Source organism: Daphnia pulex, chromosome 7, assembly GCF_021134715.1.
Source record: "Daphnia pulex isolate KAP4 chromosome 7, ASM2113471v1".
Lineage (NCBI taxonomy): Eukaryota > Metazoa > Arthropoda > Branchiopoda > Diplostraca > Daphniidae > Daphnia > Daphnia pulex.
Window position 1 is genome coordinate 6,432,465 of NC_060023.1, and position 16,196 is coordinate 6,448,660.

The following is a 16,196-nucleotide window of genomic DNA, read 5'->3' on the forward strand; positions in this document are numbered from 1 at the left end:
AACTCAATCTTCTACTCAAGTCTTATTCATCAAGAATGGGAGGCTATGTGTTAACATGTTATTATGGAATGGTAAAAACATCAGCAGGGGTAAGCCAGTTATTGTGGTGGGTACTATATCTACAAACAGGACTGAAACAGATTTGTTACGTGAACAATTATTTCTTAAAAAAGGAATTAAAAACTAATAAATAATGAAATCTTTAAAAATTTAGCCCGGGTACAGAAAAATAATAAGTGAAATTCAGTCCCTGTATGACACACTCCGATCGATTCATTAGAATAATAACGTTCCAAGTGTTACTGTAGGACCTATCTGTAGAACGGCATGCTACATCTGGAACCACAGAAATACCTGGAAGATATTCAGTGGAAACAGGAGTAGTGAAAGTCGCAGATGTGGGAGGGCCGGCTACGTTCGGTAAGATTTGATGACGCTTCAATGCCTCAAGCTATATTCTATCAGCAGTAGTGTAGTATTCAGGGTGGTGAATTTCACCAGCACGGAAGAGAGCTTCAACCAAACCAAGGTAAGCCTTTTTCTGAGATTGTGTTTGTTCACTCTGCATGATACTTTAGAAAAATGTAGAATTTACGACAAATTAAATACAAGATAAATGAATATACCAAGTTGGTTGAACCTAACAGACAGCTTGAACTGGAGTCCCTTCCGGTATCCGGACTGCTATTGTGTGCTCTTGATCTAGACTCTTTTCTTCCCAGTCTAATTAAATTTTGATTTTTTTTTATTTAATGCTTTTTTATAATTTATGTACAGTATGTCCATTTCTAAAATAGGGGTTCCGATTTGGAACTTCACTACCTAATCAAAAATTCACAGTTGTTTTAGATTTGTGAAGAAGAGAATTATGAAGGGAGTTTTCAGCTAAACTCCTTAAGTATGATCTCGGAATCATATGTTTCTGTGATTGAAGAAGTTGGTAATGCCAGAGACATTGTTGTTTTAAACCTCATTGAAGAAGAAAATATTGTTTTACCAATGGATGGTGATATTGATGGAACACTGTTGATTGGTGTAAACTATCCACCGGGCTCGTTAGTAGAAGGGAATTTTGCAAAAATGTAGGGGAGACCGGGGCTATGTGGGACATTTTTTTTCTTTACGCTGCCATTTATATAAAAATTAAAATTCTGAAAAAATTAAAGTATAGGGGTGATTCCCTGGCATTTATTTACATTTGGTAATTTTCTTAATTTTTTTCGTTGATTCGTTTAAGAGTTATGTGATGAAATGCCAACATGAAAAAATGCCGAAAAACAAAAAATTTTGGGTTAAACGAAACAGAGCCAGGGGTAAAATTGAACATCGTTTTTCTCTGCAACGGCTGAATTATATTTATTAAATAATGCACTGGTGAAAAGGAAATTCATTTCCCTTTCAGAAGTGCTGAATTTTTATTTATTTTATAAAGTAGAAGTGGAGATACTATAAAAAAAGTTTTTTCGATCATTTTTCCTTTGTTTTTGTTGCCAGGGGACGTTTTTCTGGAAATAACGTTAATCTGGCAATACCTGTTTTACCCCGTTTTCCATGTCCCGTTTAACCCGAACCCAAACAACATTAAATAAACTAAATTATTAAATACTTAGGAACCCATAACAAAAACAAAATACAGCACCTTAAACTAGAATAAAATTGCTATCAGATAGTTATTTGGGTTTTACAAAAATATTGATTTAAGTATCAATAAAATAAAAAACTAAACGTCTTAAATATTTTTTCAGATTCCCATTTTTTAAATTTCCCATAGAACAAGAAAAATAAATCACAATTTCAAGAAATGAAGTTGTTTGTTCAAGAATGAAACCAAGAATCACGTGATAAATAGGCCACTTCCTGCGTTTTAGAGGCGGGCCACGGAGTGGAAACTTTAAACGTAAATAACTCGTAAAGTAAATTTTTCCCAGCTATAGTATGATTGGGAGATATTTTTTTTTCTCTTATTTTTAATATGTTTTATTTTTATTTTATTTTTTTTGCGCCATCCCCTATTGATGTTTTTCTTATTTTTAAAAGAAGCACGACAGTTCTACATTAAAAAGTTATTTAGTTATCAATTTATTTATTTTAAAAGCACCCTGTGGGGTAAGTTGTCAGAAATTTTGAGGGGCATGTTGGCATACAGATAACTCACCAGAGGGTGAATTGCAAGTTTTCAAAATTGGACGTAGATATTTTAGAGCAATGGAGAATCGTCAGTAGCCAACTTACCCCGTAGTTGGGGCAAGTTGACAGTTTTTTTTTTCTTGCAGTTTTTCTCGATTTCACAATTTCGTGTAAATGAACATTGTAAACAAATACGAACAATTCATAGAGAATTGAAATCTGAATCGGATTCATTCATTTTACCAGTAGTGTACTCAAAAAATTCAGAAAAAATGCACCTGCCAACTAGCCCCTCTCTCCCCTACAACAGATTAGCAATTGCATTCGCTAATCAAAAAGTTCCTTAAACAGATCAACACGATTAGGTAATCAAAACATCTATTAACAGATGTTAATCAGCTAACTTAGCTAACCACGAAATCGCTGTGAAAAACCAAAATTATCTTGCGCTGCCAGTCTGCTGCTCACTTTTTTTAGCAAGCAGGGATAACATATTTGTTTTTGATAAACCTACCCCAAAACCTTCAAATTTCAAGGAGATCAAGTAGATCCCTAGCAAAATATGATTCCTTCTCAAGCGACAAATGTTTCCTCAATTCAATTAGAAAGAGAACTGACGGAAAGAGGATGGTTTCATTTGCACCTGACACCAAAGTAAAATGCAAAAGTAAAATCAAAACTTTTTCCGTTCTTGACCCAATTGGCAAAGAAGGAACCAATTCGAACACACCCAGACCCCTCCCAAACGAATAATTTTTTTCCCTTCACTCAACTATAAAAACCCCGATAGGGAAGATGAAAAGTATCAGTTGTTCTACAAATCAACCGAATTCAACATGAAGTTGGTAAGGAGATGACACGCAAGGCATTTAATCAGTCAACAGTCGTCGAATTCATTTATGCTTTAATTGCCTCAGACTTGGGACTAAACTATGTGAAATATTATTTTCTAGTTTGCTATCGCCACTGTCTTGGCCGTCGCTGCCGCTGCCCCTTCTAGCTACAAGCCGGAATACAAAGCCCCAGCTTACGCTGCCCCAAGTTACTCTGCTCCGGCTTACGTTGCCCCAAGCTACTCTGCTCCGGCTTACGCTGCTCCGGCCTACGCCAAGGATAACAAATACGCCGGCATCACCGTCACCAGCCAATCTGATGAGCGCAATCTCGACGGCAGCAGCCAGTGGAGGTAATAAAAATCAACGAAATGTTAATTCTACTTTATTTACTAGTTATAACCTTGATGGATTCAATCGGTTAATCATTTCTTGATAATGATTAATATGTGCAGCTACGCCCAGTCTGACTACACGACCCGCGAGGAATCGCAGGTGCAGAAGAAGCTCCAAGGCGTCGCCTACGACTCTTACGGCAAAGCAACTTACGAGGATGTGATGGGTAACACCAACAAGGGATCTTCTTACTGGGTTTCCCCCGAAGGCGAGAAATTCACTTTGACCTGGGTCGCTGATGAGCAGGGATTCAAACCCAAGGGCGACCACTTGCCCGTCGCTCCCGTCCACGTCTACGAACTCCCCGTCGCTCCCGTCCATGAATACGAACTCCCAGTTGCTCCCGCTCTCCCCTACAAACGCACCGGACTCGGTTATTCCGGCACCAGTTTTTATTAAATTATTAAATTATTAGACCAATGAATGATTGAATGATGTCATATTTGATATTTGATGTTTTCTTTGCGATAACGTTGAGTGTGATTTGTATAAATAAATACAAATTAGGCTCTTAATTAATCTATAATTAACGTTAAGTTCTATTTTTACGAATTCATCAGAGAATTTAGTGATAAGCTATTCTCCAATTTCGTATGGCAGTATAGGTAAAGAATTTATGCAAGGGACAAAAAAAAAGATTCTTCAGTTCTTCCAATTTTATCTAATATGAAAAGTAAATTAATATTTAATATATTGTAAAAATAGTTTTGGTATTTATCATATCTTGCAATAAGTGAAATCAAAAATGTTTTGTTTTAAAGGGCGCTCAACTGCTCAAGGGCGTTGTCTGACAAATCTGCGGGGAATGCTTGCGAATATATAGGTGAATTGGCTTTGAGCAGCTTTGAGTTTGTTACGTATCACTTATGACCAAAAGAAGAAACACGAAAGAATGAAAACGAATAACTGGAAACCGGGCGCTCTCTCTTATTACTGGCGAGTATAATCTGATTTTGTACCATATAGGAGGACCTAATCTATTCCAGACATTACAGTGTTAAACTCTTTCAACAAACAACATGAACACGCAGGTAGCCAATAAACAGGAATTCTTCGTGGATATTTCGCAACGCATATTGGAACTTGATCTGCTTGAAATAATATTTGACTTATAAAACCCAAATAAAAATAAGAAATTTCCGAGGATATTTCTTTTTCATGTTTAGACTGTTTACACTCACTCCTACTTCATAAAATGTTATTTGACTAAAGATACTGACCCGGAACGTCCACAAGAACATTATAATAGGGTGCTGTAAACATTTAGTCTCTGACTTCCATTTGGACTTATTTCTTCCAGTGACCTTTAAAGGAGTTGGACAAATGGTAATGGCTGAACATTACAATATGGCACGTTAGGTTAAACTACTTGTCGCTGTTTCAAATGTTCAAAAAATGTAGGCCTAGTTGGGTCATCAACCGAGTACTAATTGATCTGCCACATTATTAATGAATTTATTTGTACGTGTAAATATTTTGAAGCTTGATCAGCGGTGGACGCATTTTATTTGTCACCTGATGTTACGTTAAATAAGCTTTGTACTATACAATAACACTGCGTTTCTGTTAAACAGTTGTCCTTGTGCAGCAAAGCGTCGAACCATTGGAACTGCCGGCAAGGGATTCGATAGTCAGCGTGTTGTCCGTCAACGTGTACACTGTGCCCACAGTGGGTGACCCGGTGATGAGGGTTGTTCCGCTGGTGCTGTAAAACTGTCAAAATCATTGGGTAATCAAAGAAATTGTGCGCTTTAGCATTATTTGTATCACAATTCACCGTGGTGTACGTGCCAGCCTACGTTCCTATATTAGACGGCCGTACAACTAATTTGAATTTTGCTCCAAACAAACGGCTACCGTGGCTAGACACTGTGCCGTTTGTGTCCCGGGAGTTCGGATCGGTTCGGATGGTTTTGTACGATCCAGTCGTCGTTGTGGAGCACGTGACATGCCAGACAGAATAAACGAGAGATTATAATCTCTCGTTGTATAGTTGTCGGCGTCGTAGTAGTTGTCGGAGTTGTTGTTGTCGTCGGAGTTGTTGAAGTTGTGTTGTTGTCGTCGGAGTAGTAGTTGTTGAAGTTGTAGTTGTTGAAGTTGTAGTTGTTGAAGTTGTTGTTGGGACTTGGGGTTATTGTTGTGCTTAATGTTGAAGTTATTTGTTGACATTGTGGTATCCTCCTGCACGACCAAAAATGGCGAAATGATTGAAATGAGATTTAATTTCCCAAAGGCCAAGCCAACGGACCCCAGAATCATGCAGACTCGCTATCCAAATTATCTTCTTTCGATGTTCAAATTCTTCGTCTGAAAAAAAATGAAATGAATCAACCAGCATTCCAAGAATTAATGTATAGCGACTTTTATGTACAGACAGTACAGTGTACTAAACTTGAAGTCTCATTCAATCAACAATTTATCCTTTACATCATTACAGTTCAGTTTATTATTCTCATGATGATTTAAATTCATTTCGTCGTCTGAAGGTGTTTCGGTGTATATTTGATTCCATAACGATAGTTGGATAATATTTCCAATGCTTATTAATGCTGCTCGCGAAACTTATCGAGGTATTGAATTTGTTTGCTGACAAAATTATGGTTACAACAGCACTGCTGCTGGAGGCGACGTTTTTGGACGTTTTCCCATCGCTCGGGATTTATTCGTCGCTGAGAGTTGCACATCCACAGAGATGAAACTTGTAGCAGACCGGGGAACAGAACCTTTGATTTAAATGAACAATTTGAGATAGTTCGAAATAAAAGCAAACACCGTCATCAGTTGAAAATTGTAAGCGCGCTTTATATAAAGGTAAGTTTAAGTAGGCTAATATCAGTTTTAAACTACCAAGAAAGTAGCTGATTGAATCACACTATTCATACTGATGAACTTATTTGCATTTTGTTGAAGCGGGAGTCGAATTACGAGGGCCTATCACCAAGAAATATGTCGTAAACTTTATTGGTTCTTAACTGGCGATGCTCACTCACGAAACTGATATCCTCGTATGGTCGCCTCACCGCGTGATAAGGTGGAATCGCTACCCTTCGTTTTACTGTAGTTCTTATTCAGGTCTTGGTTAACATACGAGAAAATGCTGGTTATGAAAATAAATGTCTATTTTTCTTCAAAAATTGCCAGAAATACAAAATTAGAATTCGTGTCTAAAAATATGGCCAAATTTTGTCACGAGCATAGGGATGCCTTTTAACGATTTTACAGCAGTTTGTATTTTTATTGGTAAGAGAAAACCGGTTTGATATTAACGCCATAGGCTACTAATATATTTTTCCACAGTAATTTAATGCCCACAGGGACTTTCGGTATTGGGCGGATAACGTCGAAATAAAAATGAACTAAATTTAATCGAAATAATTTAATCGAAAATTAATTGTGAATAACTTCCTTACAAGTGGTAACCTTCCTCCATAACCTTTTTAAGACAGAGAACTGACCGCTTTACATTGTTAAAAGCACAAATTTATTATACTTTTTTAGCAAATCGATTGTGTCAGAAAGTAAATATAGCAAGGTCATTCATTCACGCGAATTAAATAATGTAAAATTAAAAAGTAAAAACAGTGCGCGATCAGTTGAGTCAAGCATTAGCATAATCTTCAATTGGAACCGGAACTGTAGATCCATCGGCAACCGTCTCTTTGTCGTTTCTTGTTGGCCGGTAATAAGGCGCACCAGCAGCAACAGCTTGTCCAGCTCCGGCGTATTGCATCACCCAAGTCTGTGCGAAAACTGAAAATATGAAAATGTTATGCCAACTTGAAAGTGGATTGTGCACAATTTTACCCTATCAGACATCTGCGGAGCACCGGCGTATTGGACGAACTTCGGGCCAGCAGCTCCGTATCCAGCGGGGTAAACGGCATATTGTTGGGGTGCAACACCCTGGTCAGCAACAACAGCAGGGACCTGGACAGGAGCTGCGTATTAAGCGGCAGCCACGAACGGATTTTGGAGAGCACGAACGAGACCGAGCACACCCAAGAGCTCTTCTGCAGGTCCTGTTACGGCAAGAAATTTGGACCCAAAGATTACCGTTACGGCGGCGGTAGAGCTGGAGTCCCATCTATGGACGACGGAACCGGCTCGTCACTCCACGTCACTTTTGCCGCTGTGTCAGAAATGCCGGACTTGAGATTGAGGAACCACGCCTCCAAAACGACGACAAACAAGCTCAACAATGACAGGCTCACAATTACAGTCTAATATAGGAAATAAGACCATAAAACACAATGAAAAGACCAAATAAAATAATTCACAGATTAACATAACTATATAAAAATTCATTTTATACCTTCATTTTCAATAGAGTTGGAAGAGACAAGTTGTGCCGTGGAAGATAAAATGGGATCTGCATACCATCTGCCAAGTCACGTCGAGCTTTTATCTCGTCTCATCGAATCCATAAATCACCTCGAGCTATTGGCGCTAATAAGCTTTTCAAGGTAACATTCCTGTCTGCTATTGATGGAGGTGGAGACCAATTACTATTATCAAATTCTGATTCACTTTAAACAGATTAAAAAGTGGCGCGCACATTTGAATGGTCTGTAACTGCTATCGTGGTACGGTATACAGCTATACACCCATTTTTAGGCTGGGAAAATATAATGGCTATCGAGTTCTGCTCGAAGTACATTATTCTGCTATTTTTTTTTATTCGTGTATGTAGTGAATTCAAAGAATTAAATTTATCTCAGGAAGGAACAAAACCTCTTAATGTGTATTTACGCTAGAATTTACGTTCACGTCATCCCTGCGTCATGCAAAATATAATTAAGAAACGAAAACGTTATTACAGAAGAAATCCCGTTTCCATCTATGAAATTATAGTACAATTACTTCGTTGTAAAAATAATAAATCCATTTGGATATTATCTTTCCGTAGACAAGGGATTTTCATAAAACGATGTTTATTTATCAGAATATCACACACAAATAAATCCAACTGCCCCTCTGGATTGATAAGATGAAATTGAAACTTGAGCAAACACATAAAATAATTTCCATTTGTTTGATCACGGTGTACGCTATTTTATCAAAATATTTCAAATTATACCACATCAAAATCTGCCTCCTGAGAGGATTGAACTCTTGGCCTTTGGTTTGCTTTATGTTATCTGCTCTTTTCTTGGTAACTTTTCTTTGTATAAGACCAAAGCTCTACCACTGAGCTAAGAAGGCACAGGTGAATCTCAAATAGGCTATTTTTTAAATGGTAATATTTGTTTGAAGCGTGATTTGGAAAACATTCTAGAAGCTTCCGCGCTGCGCAAAATTCAGATAATTAAAGTGTTATCTACGTTTCTCAAGGAAGAGTTCATTACGTTTAGATACTCAGTCTTCTCAAATTTACAGCTATTCAATGGAATATAGAGCTTCAAAAATATTTTATTGCGGGTTTTATTATATCGTTCAAATGTGATTACTGCCTCCTAAGAGGATTGAACTCTCGGCCTTTGATTAGCTATACATTTAATTAATACTAATCTCTTTAATTTCCCTATACGAGTCTACGAGACCAACGCTCTACCACTGAGCTAAAGAGGCACACAAAATTATACAAAATTAGAAAACCTTAAAAGACTGGAATATTTACATGCTGAAAAAAAACGATAAGTTGCTCATAATCAATCTTTATGAAATATGAAACGAGAGAAATAAAAACTAAAAGAATTCCATTTTAACTAAAAACTTTATAATGCTAAACCGAGAGACCGATGCTAGCTCTTATTCTTAGTCATGTTTCCGACTTAAAGCAACTTACGACATACCAAGATTCAAAAATCTTCCGCAGTCATTCACATCACAAATGATACCGTACTATATTTACCATTTTTTAAATAAGTCTTCAAACTTCAAAGGGATCATTTAGTTCTCCTGAAAAATAAGATTCTTTCTCGGACAAAAAATTTTACCGCAATTCAATTAGAGACGACTGCGAAAGTGAATGGAATTCGTTTGCACTTGACACCAAAATAAAATGCAAAAGTAATATTTGCAAGACTTTGTTCCGTTCGTGACCCAATTTGCAAAGAAGGAACCACATTCGAACACACCCAGACCCCTCCCAAAAGGATCATTTTTTCTCCCTTCACCCGTTCCCATTCACACCCAACTATAAAAGCCCAGATAGAGAATATGAAAAGTATCAGTTGTTCTAGAAATCAACCGAATTCAACATGAAGCTGGTAAGGCGACGACATACAATCACACCAATGGCATTTAATCAGTCAGCAAAACAGCCATCGAATTCATTTGTGCTTGAATTGCCTCAGACTTGGGACTAAACTAAGTGAAATATTATTTTCTAGTTTGCTATCGCCACTGTCTTGGCCGTCGCTGCCGCTGCCCCTTCTAGCTACAAGCCGGAATACAAAGCCCCCGCCTACGCTACCCCAAGCTACTCTGCTCCGGCTTACGCTGCCCCAAGCTACTCTGCCCCGGCGTACGCTGCCCCGGCCTACGCCAAGGATAACAAATACGCCGGCATCACCGTCACCAGCCAATCTGATGAGCGCAATCTCGACGGCAGCAGCCAGTGGAGGTAATAAAAATCAACGAAATGTTAATTCTACTTTATTTGCCAGTTATAACCTTGATGGATTCAATCGGTTAATCATTTCTTGATAATGATTAATATGTGCAGCTACGCCCAGTCTGACTACACGACCCGCGAGGAATCGCAGGTGCAGAAGAAGATGCAAGGCGTCGCCTACGACTCTTACGGCAAAGCAACTTACGAGGATGTGATGGGTAACACCAACAAGGGATCTTCTTACTGGGTTTCCCCCGAAGGCGAGAAATTCACTTTGACCTGGGTCGCTGATGAGCAGGGATTCCAACCCAACGGCGACCACTTGCCCGTCGCTCCCGTTCACGTCTACGAACTCCCCGTCGCTCCTGTCCATGAATACGAACTCCCAGTTGCTCCCGCTCTCCCATACAAACGCACCGGACTCGGTTATTCCGGCAACAGTTATTACTAAATTATTAAATTATTAGACCAATGGATGCATAAATGATGTCATATTTGATGTTGTCTTCGCGTTAATGTTGAGTGTGATTGTATAAAAAAATATAAACCATCAAAGATTAAAACAAGTTGCCTAAGTTCTACTTTCACTTTTTACGAACTTCTAGCCGAGACTATAGTGATAAGACTAAATTACTGTCCAACTTATTTTAAATTAATTTAATGGTTTTATTTAAGGAGAATGGAGACACACCCGGGAAGCGGGAACACTTTACGTGATTCGATATAAACCATTTTTGTTTTATTATATTTTTTTCGAAATATTTCATTTGTTTGAGTCGTTTCCTATTTTTTCCGATTGGTTTTGAATAATGTAAGAAATTGAATAGCGCTGAAAAGACGCAATCCGACACAATTTGCCAATTTCTATTTCACGAAACGGATATATTTCGGAATGGGTTGATGCCATTCAAAATGACTCTTTACCATGGAGGCATGAACAAACGACAAATTTGAAAATCAAAAGTTGATTTCATCAAATAGTTTCTCTCCAGAAAATTGCGATTCTTTATTTCTCATCAATAAAACGATAATCGTCGAAAAATTATTTTGTAATTCCGGAAACATCAGGGATGCGTGTTTCTAGATAAATAAATCGTGAAACCCAAAAATAATATCACAGCCTTGCGATAAGTGAAATCGCAATTTTTTTTTTTTTTGAAAGGGCCCTCAAGGGCGTTGTCTGGCAAAGCTGCGGGGAAATGCTTGCGGATATGGGTGAATTGGCTTTGAGCTTGTTACGAAACACTTATGACCAATAGAAGAAGCAAGAGAGTATGAAAACGTATCTGAAAACCACTCTCTCTTATTTCTGGCCAGTATATAATCTGGTTTTATACTAAACTATATCCAGTCATACTTCAGTTCTTGAACTCACCCAATTGCACCCAACAGACAACATCATGAACAAACTGGTATTACAAACTCTCTGGATATTTCACGATTTTGATTAGTACTTCTTCTGCTTGGAATAATAGCCTATCTAAATGATGCATTTCAAAGTTTATTGTCGCTGCTGTTTTGGCTGTCGCGGCCGCTGCTCCTTCCAGTAGTTACAAACCGGTGGAATACAAGGCTCCCGAAATCACCATCGTGAGCCAATCTGATGTCCGCAATCTTGATGGCAGCAGCAACTGGAGGTAAAGTTAATATCCACAGCATGTCTTGGATCCTTATTGATGCCTTACGATTTCATCTTGTCGCACAGCTACGCTGGATCTGACGGTACCACTCGTGACGAATCCCAGGTCCAGAAAAAGATGCAAGGAGTCACCTACGACTCTTACGGCAAAGAAACGTACGGTGAAGTCCTCGGCAACACAAACAAGGGATCATCCTATTGGATCTCCCCCGAGGGTCAGAAATTCACTCTGACTTGGGCGGCAGATGAGGCGGGATTCCAACCCAAGGGCGACCACTTGCCCGTCGCTCCCGTTCACGTTTACGAGCTCCCGGTCGCTCCCGTCCATGAATACGAACTTCCCGTTGCCCCTGCACTCCCCTACAAACGCACTGGACTCGGTTATTAAATCATCTAAATCCAACTTCATTCTTGAAACTCACGTGAAATTTCTGTCTTAAGTTCCTAAATGGCTTAAATGCACCAGTGTGTAACTTATTGGTGTGATATAAATATATTGCTGAAGTCCTTGTTAAATATCACTTCTAACCCAAACCGAGTTGCGTCTTTTTAGGATAAATGCCGCATATTCATTTTGATGACTGATGACCTAGTAGACTATTCTAAATTCCTAACACCTGCTTAACGCATATTTTAAAACCTTAGTGAATCGCTCTCTCACTCTTGTGAACTTAACTACCGTATCCCTACATCACAATTCACAAACCATTAAATAAGTTAGAGTTCAAAATAATAAAATTTCGGTGTCCTGATGCCAGCCGAATTTTTAGCTAAAAAATGCGATAGGCTAATTGTGTATGTTCTACGGGGAGTTTTCCAATTTGTTGAAAAATGCTAAAGACGTTTTAATAAATCCCCATCAAGCAATTTTATTAATCTTAATTTTCTATTTTCGCACTCATTTCCAAGCTAGAGTGACCGACTATACGATTTGGTCTTTCCTGTTGCGTTGGTCGTAGACCATTAAAAGTAATTGGAAATTTGTAGAACCAAATTAAGAGCGGTCCAATAATCATAGAAAATAGCGGTATACTCAAAAAATAATTGCGTAGAGCAAAAAAGGGTAGGCCTACTGGTTGGAACGCATCATATTATATATTAGGCCTACTGTACCCACGGGAACGGGAAAAAAGCGAGACTATCCGAATGTCCGGAATTCGGATTCGGACATCTCTGGAAACGTTAATTAATGATTTCTGCAATTTTCCACAACTAAGTAATGCCATAATTGCTTAAGCTGTTCATGAAAAAGAATGAAAAATGTCGTCTGTGACTGTCACCTGTCAGTGATAACGTCGTCTGTGATGAATTCAGTCAGATGCCGACCTTTTATCCGGTAAAAGATCGCTATTTATTAAGCATTTTTTTCATATTTTCTTGATGAATCAGCTTTATCATTTACACCACCGTGTATTGAGCATCGTTTTGAGATCACTTCTCTGCCATTTTATTGAAAATTTTTCAGTTGGTTTTGTTATTTTTCAGTTAAACGAATATCTCAGAGAATGAGCCTTGTCTTATTCACCATTATTATTGTAATAATTTTGCATTAGTGTTTTCAGATTGCTACCCTTGTTTTTTAGTTGTAATCATTAGTTACTTGTTTTGTTTATGTCAATCTGAGACAAAATGACAATGCCTTCAGAGCTTGAAGGATGTTGTTCCAATTTGTATGATGATGTTTGGCTTTATTCTTTCATTGCTCTTTCTTCTTCAAACAAATTCAGGTACTTCAATCTTGCCTTAAGGATCACAACAAGAATTACCAGTAATGCACTTATTCTTCGATCATGGGAGACCTTAGCTTCCTACACAGCGATCAGTCTTCCCCAATAGAATATGTTGATATATAACCTCACAGTAAATTTGTACAGGTAAGACTTAAACCAACAACAAATTCAATTTCATCAAAAATGAATTCTTGTTTCAATCTTTTAGGGATACTCTTATGGGCTTTTTTTCTATCGAGGAGAATGGAATACTGCCACATGCAAACAAAATTGTTCCCATTTTGAAGATAACATGACAGATAACTGTCAGACATCATTGAAGTCAACAATAAGTGATGACCGCTTCTTAAGCTGTCATCAGTCAGATGCAGCAAATGTGGATGTCCTACATGTTGTTGGCATTGGCCTTTTTCGTTTACAACCTTGCAGTAAGCTGGATCGTCCACCGACTGAAAAGCCGAAATGATAACCACACTACCACTAACGTTACCAATGGCACCACAAATGTCCCAAGAAGAATATTATCTCGATGGTCGCTACTGATCGACTGTCTTTTTCGACCCCTGTTCTCTGACCCAGCACACAGTCTACAGGATTTAGAACTTGACGAAAGTGTTGAACAATTCCTTGAACGCCTTGCATTACCTAGTTTGTGGCTGACGCCCACCGTGCCAACGGATTACCTGAAATTCCTCCCTGTTTGGCGATTTGAAGGCGGCAGTGCTGAAGAGCCGCAGACCATGAACTGGATCCCAGATGCGGATTGCGCTATTTGCTTGGACAAATACCGCGTCGCTGTTGACGTTTGCGGTCTACCGTGCGGTCATCAGTTTCATCGTAATTGTATCATGGTCTGGCTGCAGCGAGACAATCATCATTGTCCAACTTGCAGATGGCCAGCTTATCAAAACAAAAGTTTTTCTATTTAATGTGATCTCATTTTGTATAAATTGCACTTTTATTTTAATTTGGACTCGAATTTCTATTTTGACTTGAATTGACTTTTTAACATAACTAAAACGATGAATCAGTTCAGATATGAATGTTAGTCTTATTTTAATCATTGATTTCTTCAACTCATCTATGCCCAAATATTTATCGATGTCAAGTGTCGCCTCAAGAGATTCTTGAGAAGCATTTTTTTTTCGGTCAGATATGCCAAACTTCTGTGATTCAGTGATTTTGTCTGTGATAATAACGTGCACTTCCCAGATAAGTTCTCACATTTTTCTAATTATTTATCTCTGTATAAAGCGAAAATGTGTGGCTATATTTTTATTTTTTCAATAAACAAACCCTTTAATAATGCAAAAAATCATACATTGACTGCAAGTGAGAAACCGAATGGCCGTTGCTGCCTCGGCACCTCGCTTGTACTAAAAAAAATTTTTACCGAAATATGGAACTTGTAGCCAGGGCGGATTTTGGAAGGGTAGTTTGAGTTTCCATCTGCGAGCGTTAATGCCCGGCAAAATTTGTCTATGACGTTTCGCGTCGTCCATCAAGTTCCAGGAATCCAGGAAGGGACGGATCAAGTATTTCTTCCGGGACATTTCTATTGCTATAAGTTCCTAATTAAGATGTTGTGAGTTCATTTTCATTTAAGACCAAATATTTTTACAAGTGTTATTTCTTAATGCAATCGACGTAAATCTCGAATAAATTTACATGAAAAGTTCTAATTTATTGATCAATAGTTTAGAATTTTTCACTTAAAACTCATAAAATAAAAATACCGCGTATTTCCCCGTCTAGTAAGCTTGTAAAAAAGAAAGAAAAAGGTCGAAAAGAATTAAAAAATAAGATGCGCTCGGCCATTTTTTACGGCAGTGCACCAAAAAAAGGTTCTGTTTTTTAGTTTACTCGGAGTTTGCTTTTAATCTCTTCTGATTAGCACTCATTTTAAATGGCAGATGAAGGGTTGAGCATATACTTTACATTTAGTTTATGAATTATTGCTCTTATCAGCAAGTTTTAGTCCAAATCATGGAACGATCGTGTTTTTTCGTTTCGTATTTGTTTTTTCTTGTATTTATGCACATAGCTCCATTTGTGACCGGTAGGTGGTTTTTTCCTGATTTTTTCTTCGTTAGTGGCGCGATTTGGAAAAACGTTAAAAAGACGTTGATAATGGTATGCTAGAAGGAATATATTTTGCAAAGTTTCTCCTTTACTAGCAAATTAACTCGTACCCACTGCGGATGTATATTTGTGCCAACACCAAACGCCGAACCTTAAGTAAAAAAAATGATGTTATCTGGGATGAGGAGTACTACTTCGGTAGAGGAAGCAATCAAAAAGGTATATAATCACCATATTCGTGGTCTTGATAGCATTTGCTTACGTGCGCTCTCAGCGGCCTCGGGCTTCCGAATCGTTTAATCAATTAATGTTTTCCGTTGATTGAAAGCAATGTACCTAACGATTTTCTCTATTATGTCGATTATTCTTAGCAAAAATTAGTATCTCCTATGCCCTTAAAATCACCCAAGCTGAAGTGGATGGCCATAGGAGGTATCATAGTGGGTTTCATGGCCGTTCTGAAGTACACCGGCAATTTGAACAAAGCATTCTTCATCGACTGGTTCAAGAAAATTCCATCCGATGTGCAACGTCCATCATCGGCAGTTATGGAGCCTCCGCTTGAGATTCCGCCTAAAAAATCATGTAACATTATTCATTCTCTAATCTAAAATGTGTTGAGTGTTCTAATATTTTTCTTTCGCCTTTTTTACAGCTTAATATTCCGACGGAAGTAGAACAATTTATCAATCGTCGACTTCAGGAATCGTGAAAATTCAGGCTGAATTCAGATGGCTTAATTTTTTTAAAACCTGTCGTGTGTATGTGAACATTCTAAAACGAAATACAGTTTCGGTTTAGATTTTGTTTGTTTACCAAATAATTGTACTTGC

General features: G+C 38.1%; 3 protein-coding genes, 1 long non-coding RNA gene and 2 other non-coding genes across 6 annotated transcripts; 4 read left to right on the plus strand and 2 right to left on the minus strand.

Annotated features, from left to right (window-relative positions):
* The first annotated feature begins 2,948 nt into the window (after positions 1–2,948).
* Positions 2,949–3,783, plus strand: LOC124196699 (endocuticle structural glycoprotein SgAbd-8-like). The gene is made up of 3 exons (XM_046591869.1): positions 2,949–2,972; positions 3,081–3,313; positions 3,416–3,783. The coding sequence occupies exons 1-3, from the start codon at positions 2,964–2,966 to the stop codon at positions 3,753–3,755; spliced, it is 582 nt and encodes a 193-aa protein (XP_046447825.1). The 5' UTR covers positions 2,949–2,963; the 3' UTR covers positions 3,756–3,783.
* Positions 3,784–8,445: 4,662 nt separating this feature from the next.
* Positions 8,446–8,558, minus strand: Trnai-uau. Its single transcript has 2 exons — positions 8,523–8,558; positions 8,446–8,481 (listed from the first exon to the last, which is right to left on the minus strand). It is a non-coding gene; the product is annotated as a tRNA-Ile (tRNA).
* Positions 8,559–8,803: 245 nt separating this feature from the next.
* On the minus strand, positions 8,804–8,924 carry Trnat-cgu. The gene is made up of 2 exons: positions 8,889–8,924; positions 8,804–8,839 (listed from the first exon to the last, which is right to left on the minus strand). It is a non-coding gene; the product is annotated as a tRNA-Thr (tRNA).
* Positions 8,925–9,524: 600 nt separating this feature from the next.
* LOC124196700 (endocuticle structural glycoprotein SgAbd-8-like) lies at positions 9,525–10,475 on the plus strand. The gene is made up of 3 exons (XM_046591870.1): positions 9,525–9,565; positions 9,689–9,921; positions 10,024–10,475. The coding sequence occupies exons 1-3, from the start codon at positions 9,557–9,559 to the stop codon at positions 10,361–10,363; spliced, it is 582 nt and encodes a 193-aa protein (XP_046447826.1). The 5' UTR covers positions 9,525–9,556; the 3' UTR covers positions 10,364–10,475.
* Positions 10,476–11,224: 749 nt separating this feature from the next.
* LOC124196701 (larval cuticle protein 65Ab1-like) lies at positions 11,225–12,067 on the plus strand. Its single transcript, XM_046591872.1, has 3 exons — positions 11,225–11,324; positions 11,413–11,549; positions 11,618–12,067. Exons 1-3 carry the CDS (start codon positions 11,313–11,315, stop codon positions 11,937–11,939), a joined length of 471 nt encoding a protein of 156 aa, XP_046447828.1. The 5' UTR covers positions 11,225–11,312; the 3' UTR covers positions 11,940–12,067.
* A 672-nt stretch (positions 12,068–12,739) lies between these two features.
* LOC124196702 lies at positions 12,740–14,587 on the plus strand. Its single transcript, XR_006875794.1, has 3 exons — positions 12,740–12,887; positions 13,279–13,425; positions 13,490–14,587. It is a non-coding gene; the product is annotated as an uncharacterized LOC124196702 (long non-coding RNA).
* Positions 14,588–16,196: the final 1,609 nt, after the last annotated feature.

Coding starts and splice junctions, on each gene's coding strand:
- LOC124196700 (XM_046591870.1), top strand. Junction 9,922..10,023: donor GACGGCAGCAGCCAGTGGAG/GTAATAAAAATC, acceptor TAATATGTGCAG/CTACGCCCAGTCTGACTACA.
- LOC124196701 (XM_046591872.1), top strand. Junction 11,550..11,617: donor GATGGCAGCAGCAACTGGAG/GTAAAGTTAATA, acceptor CTTGTCGCACAG/CTACGCTGGATCTGACGGTA.
- LOC124196699 (XM_046591869.1), top strand. Junction 3,314..3,415: donor GACGGCAGCAGCCAGTGGAG/GTAATAAAAATC, acceptor TAATATGTGCAG/CTACGCCCAGTCTGACTACA.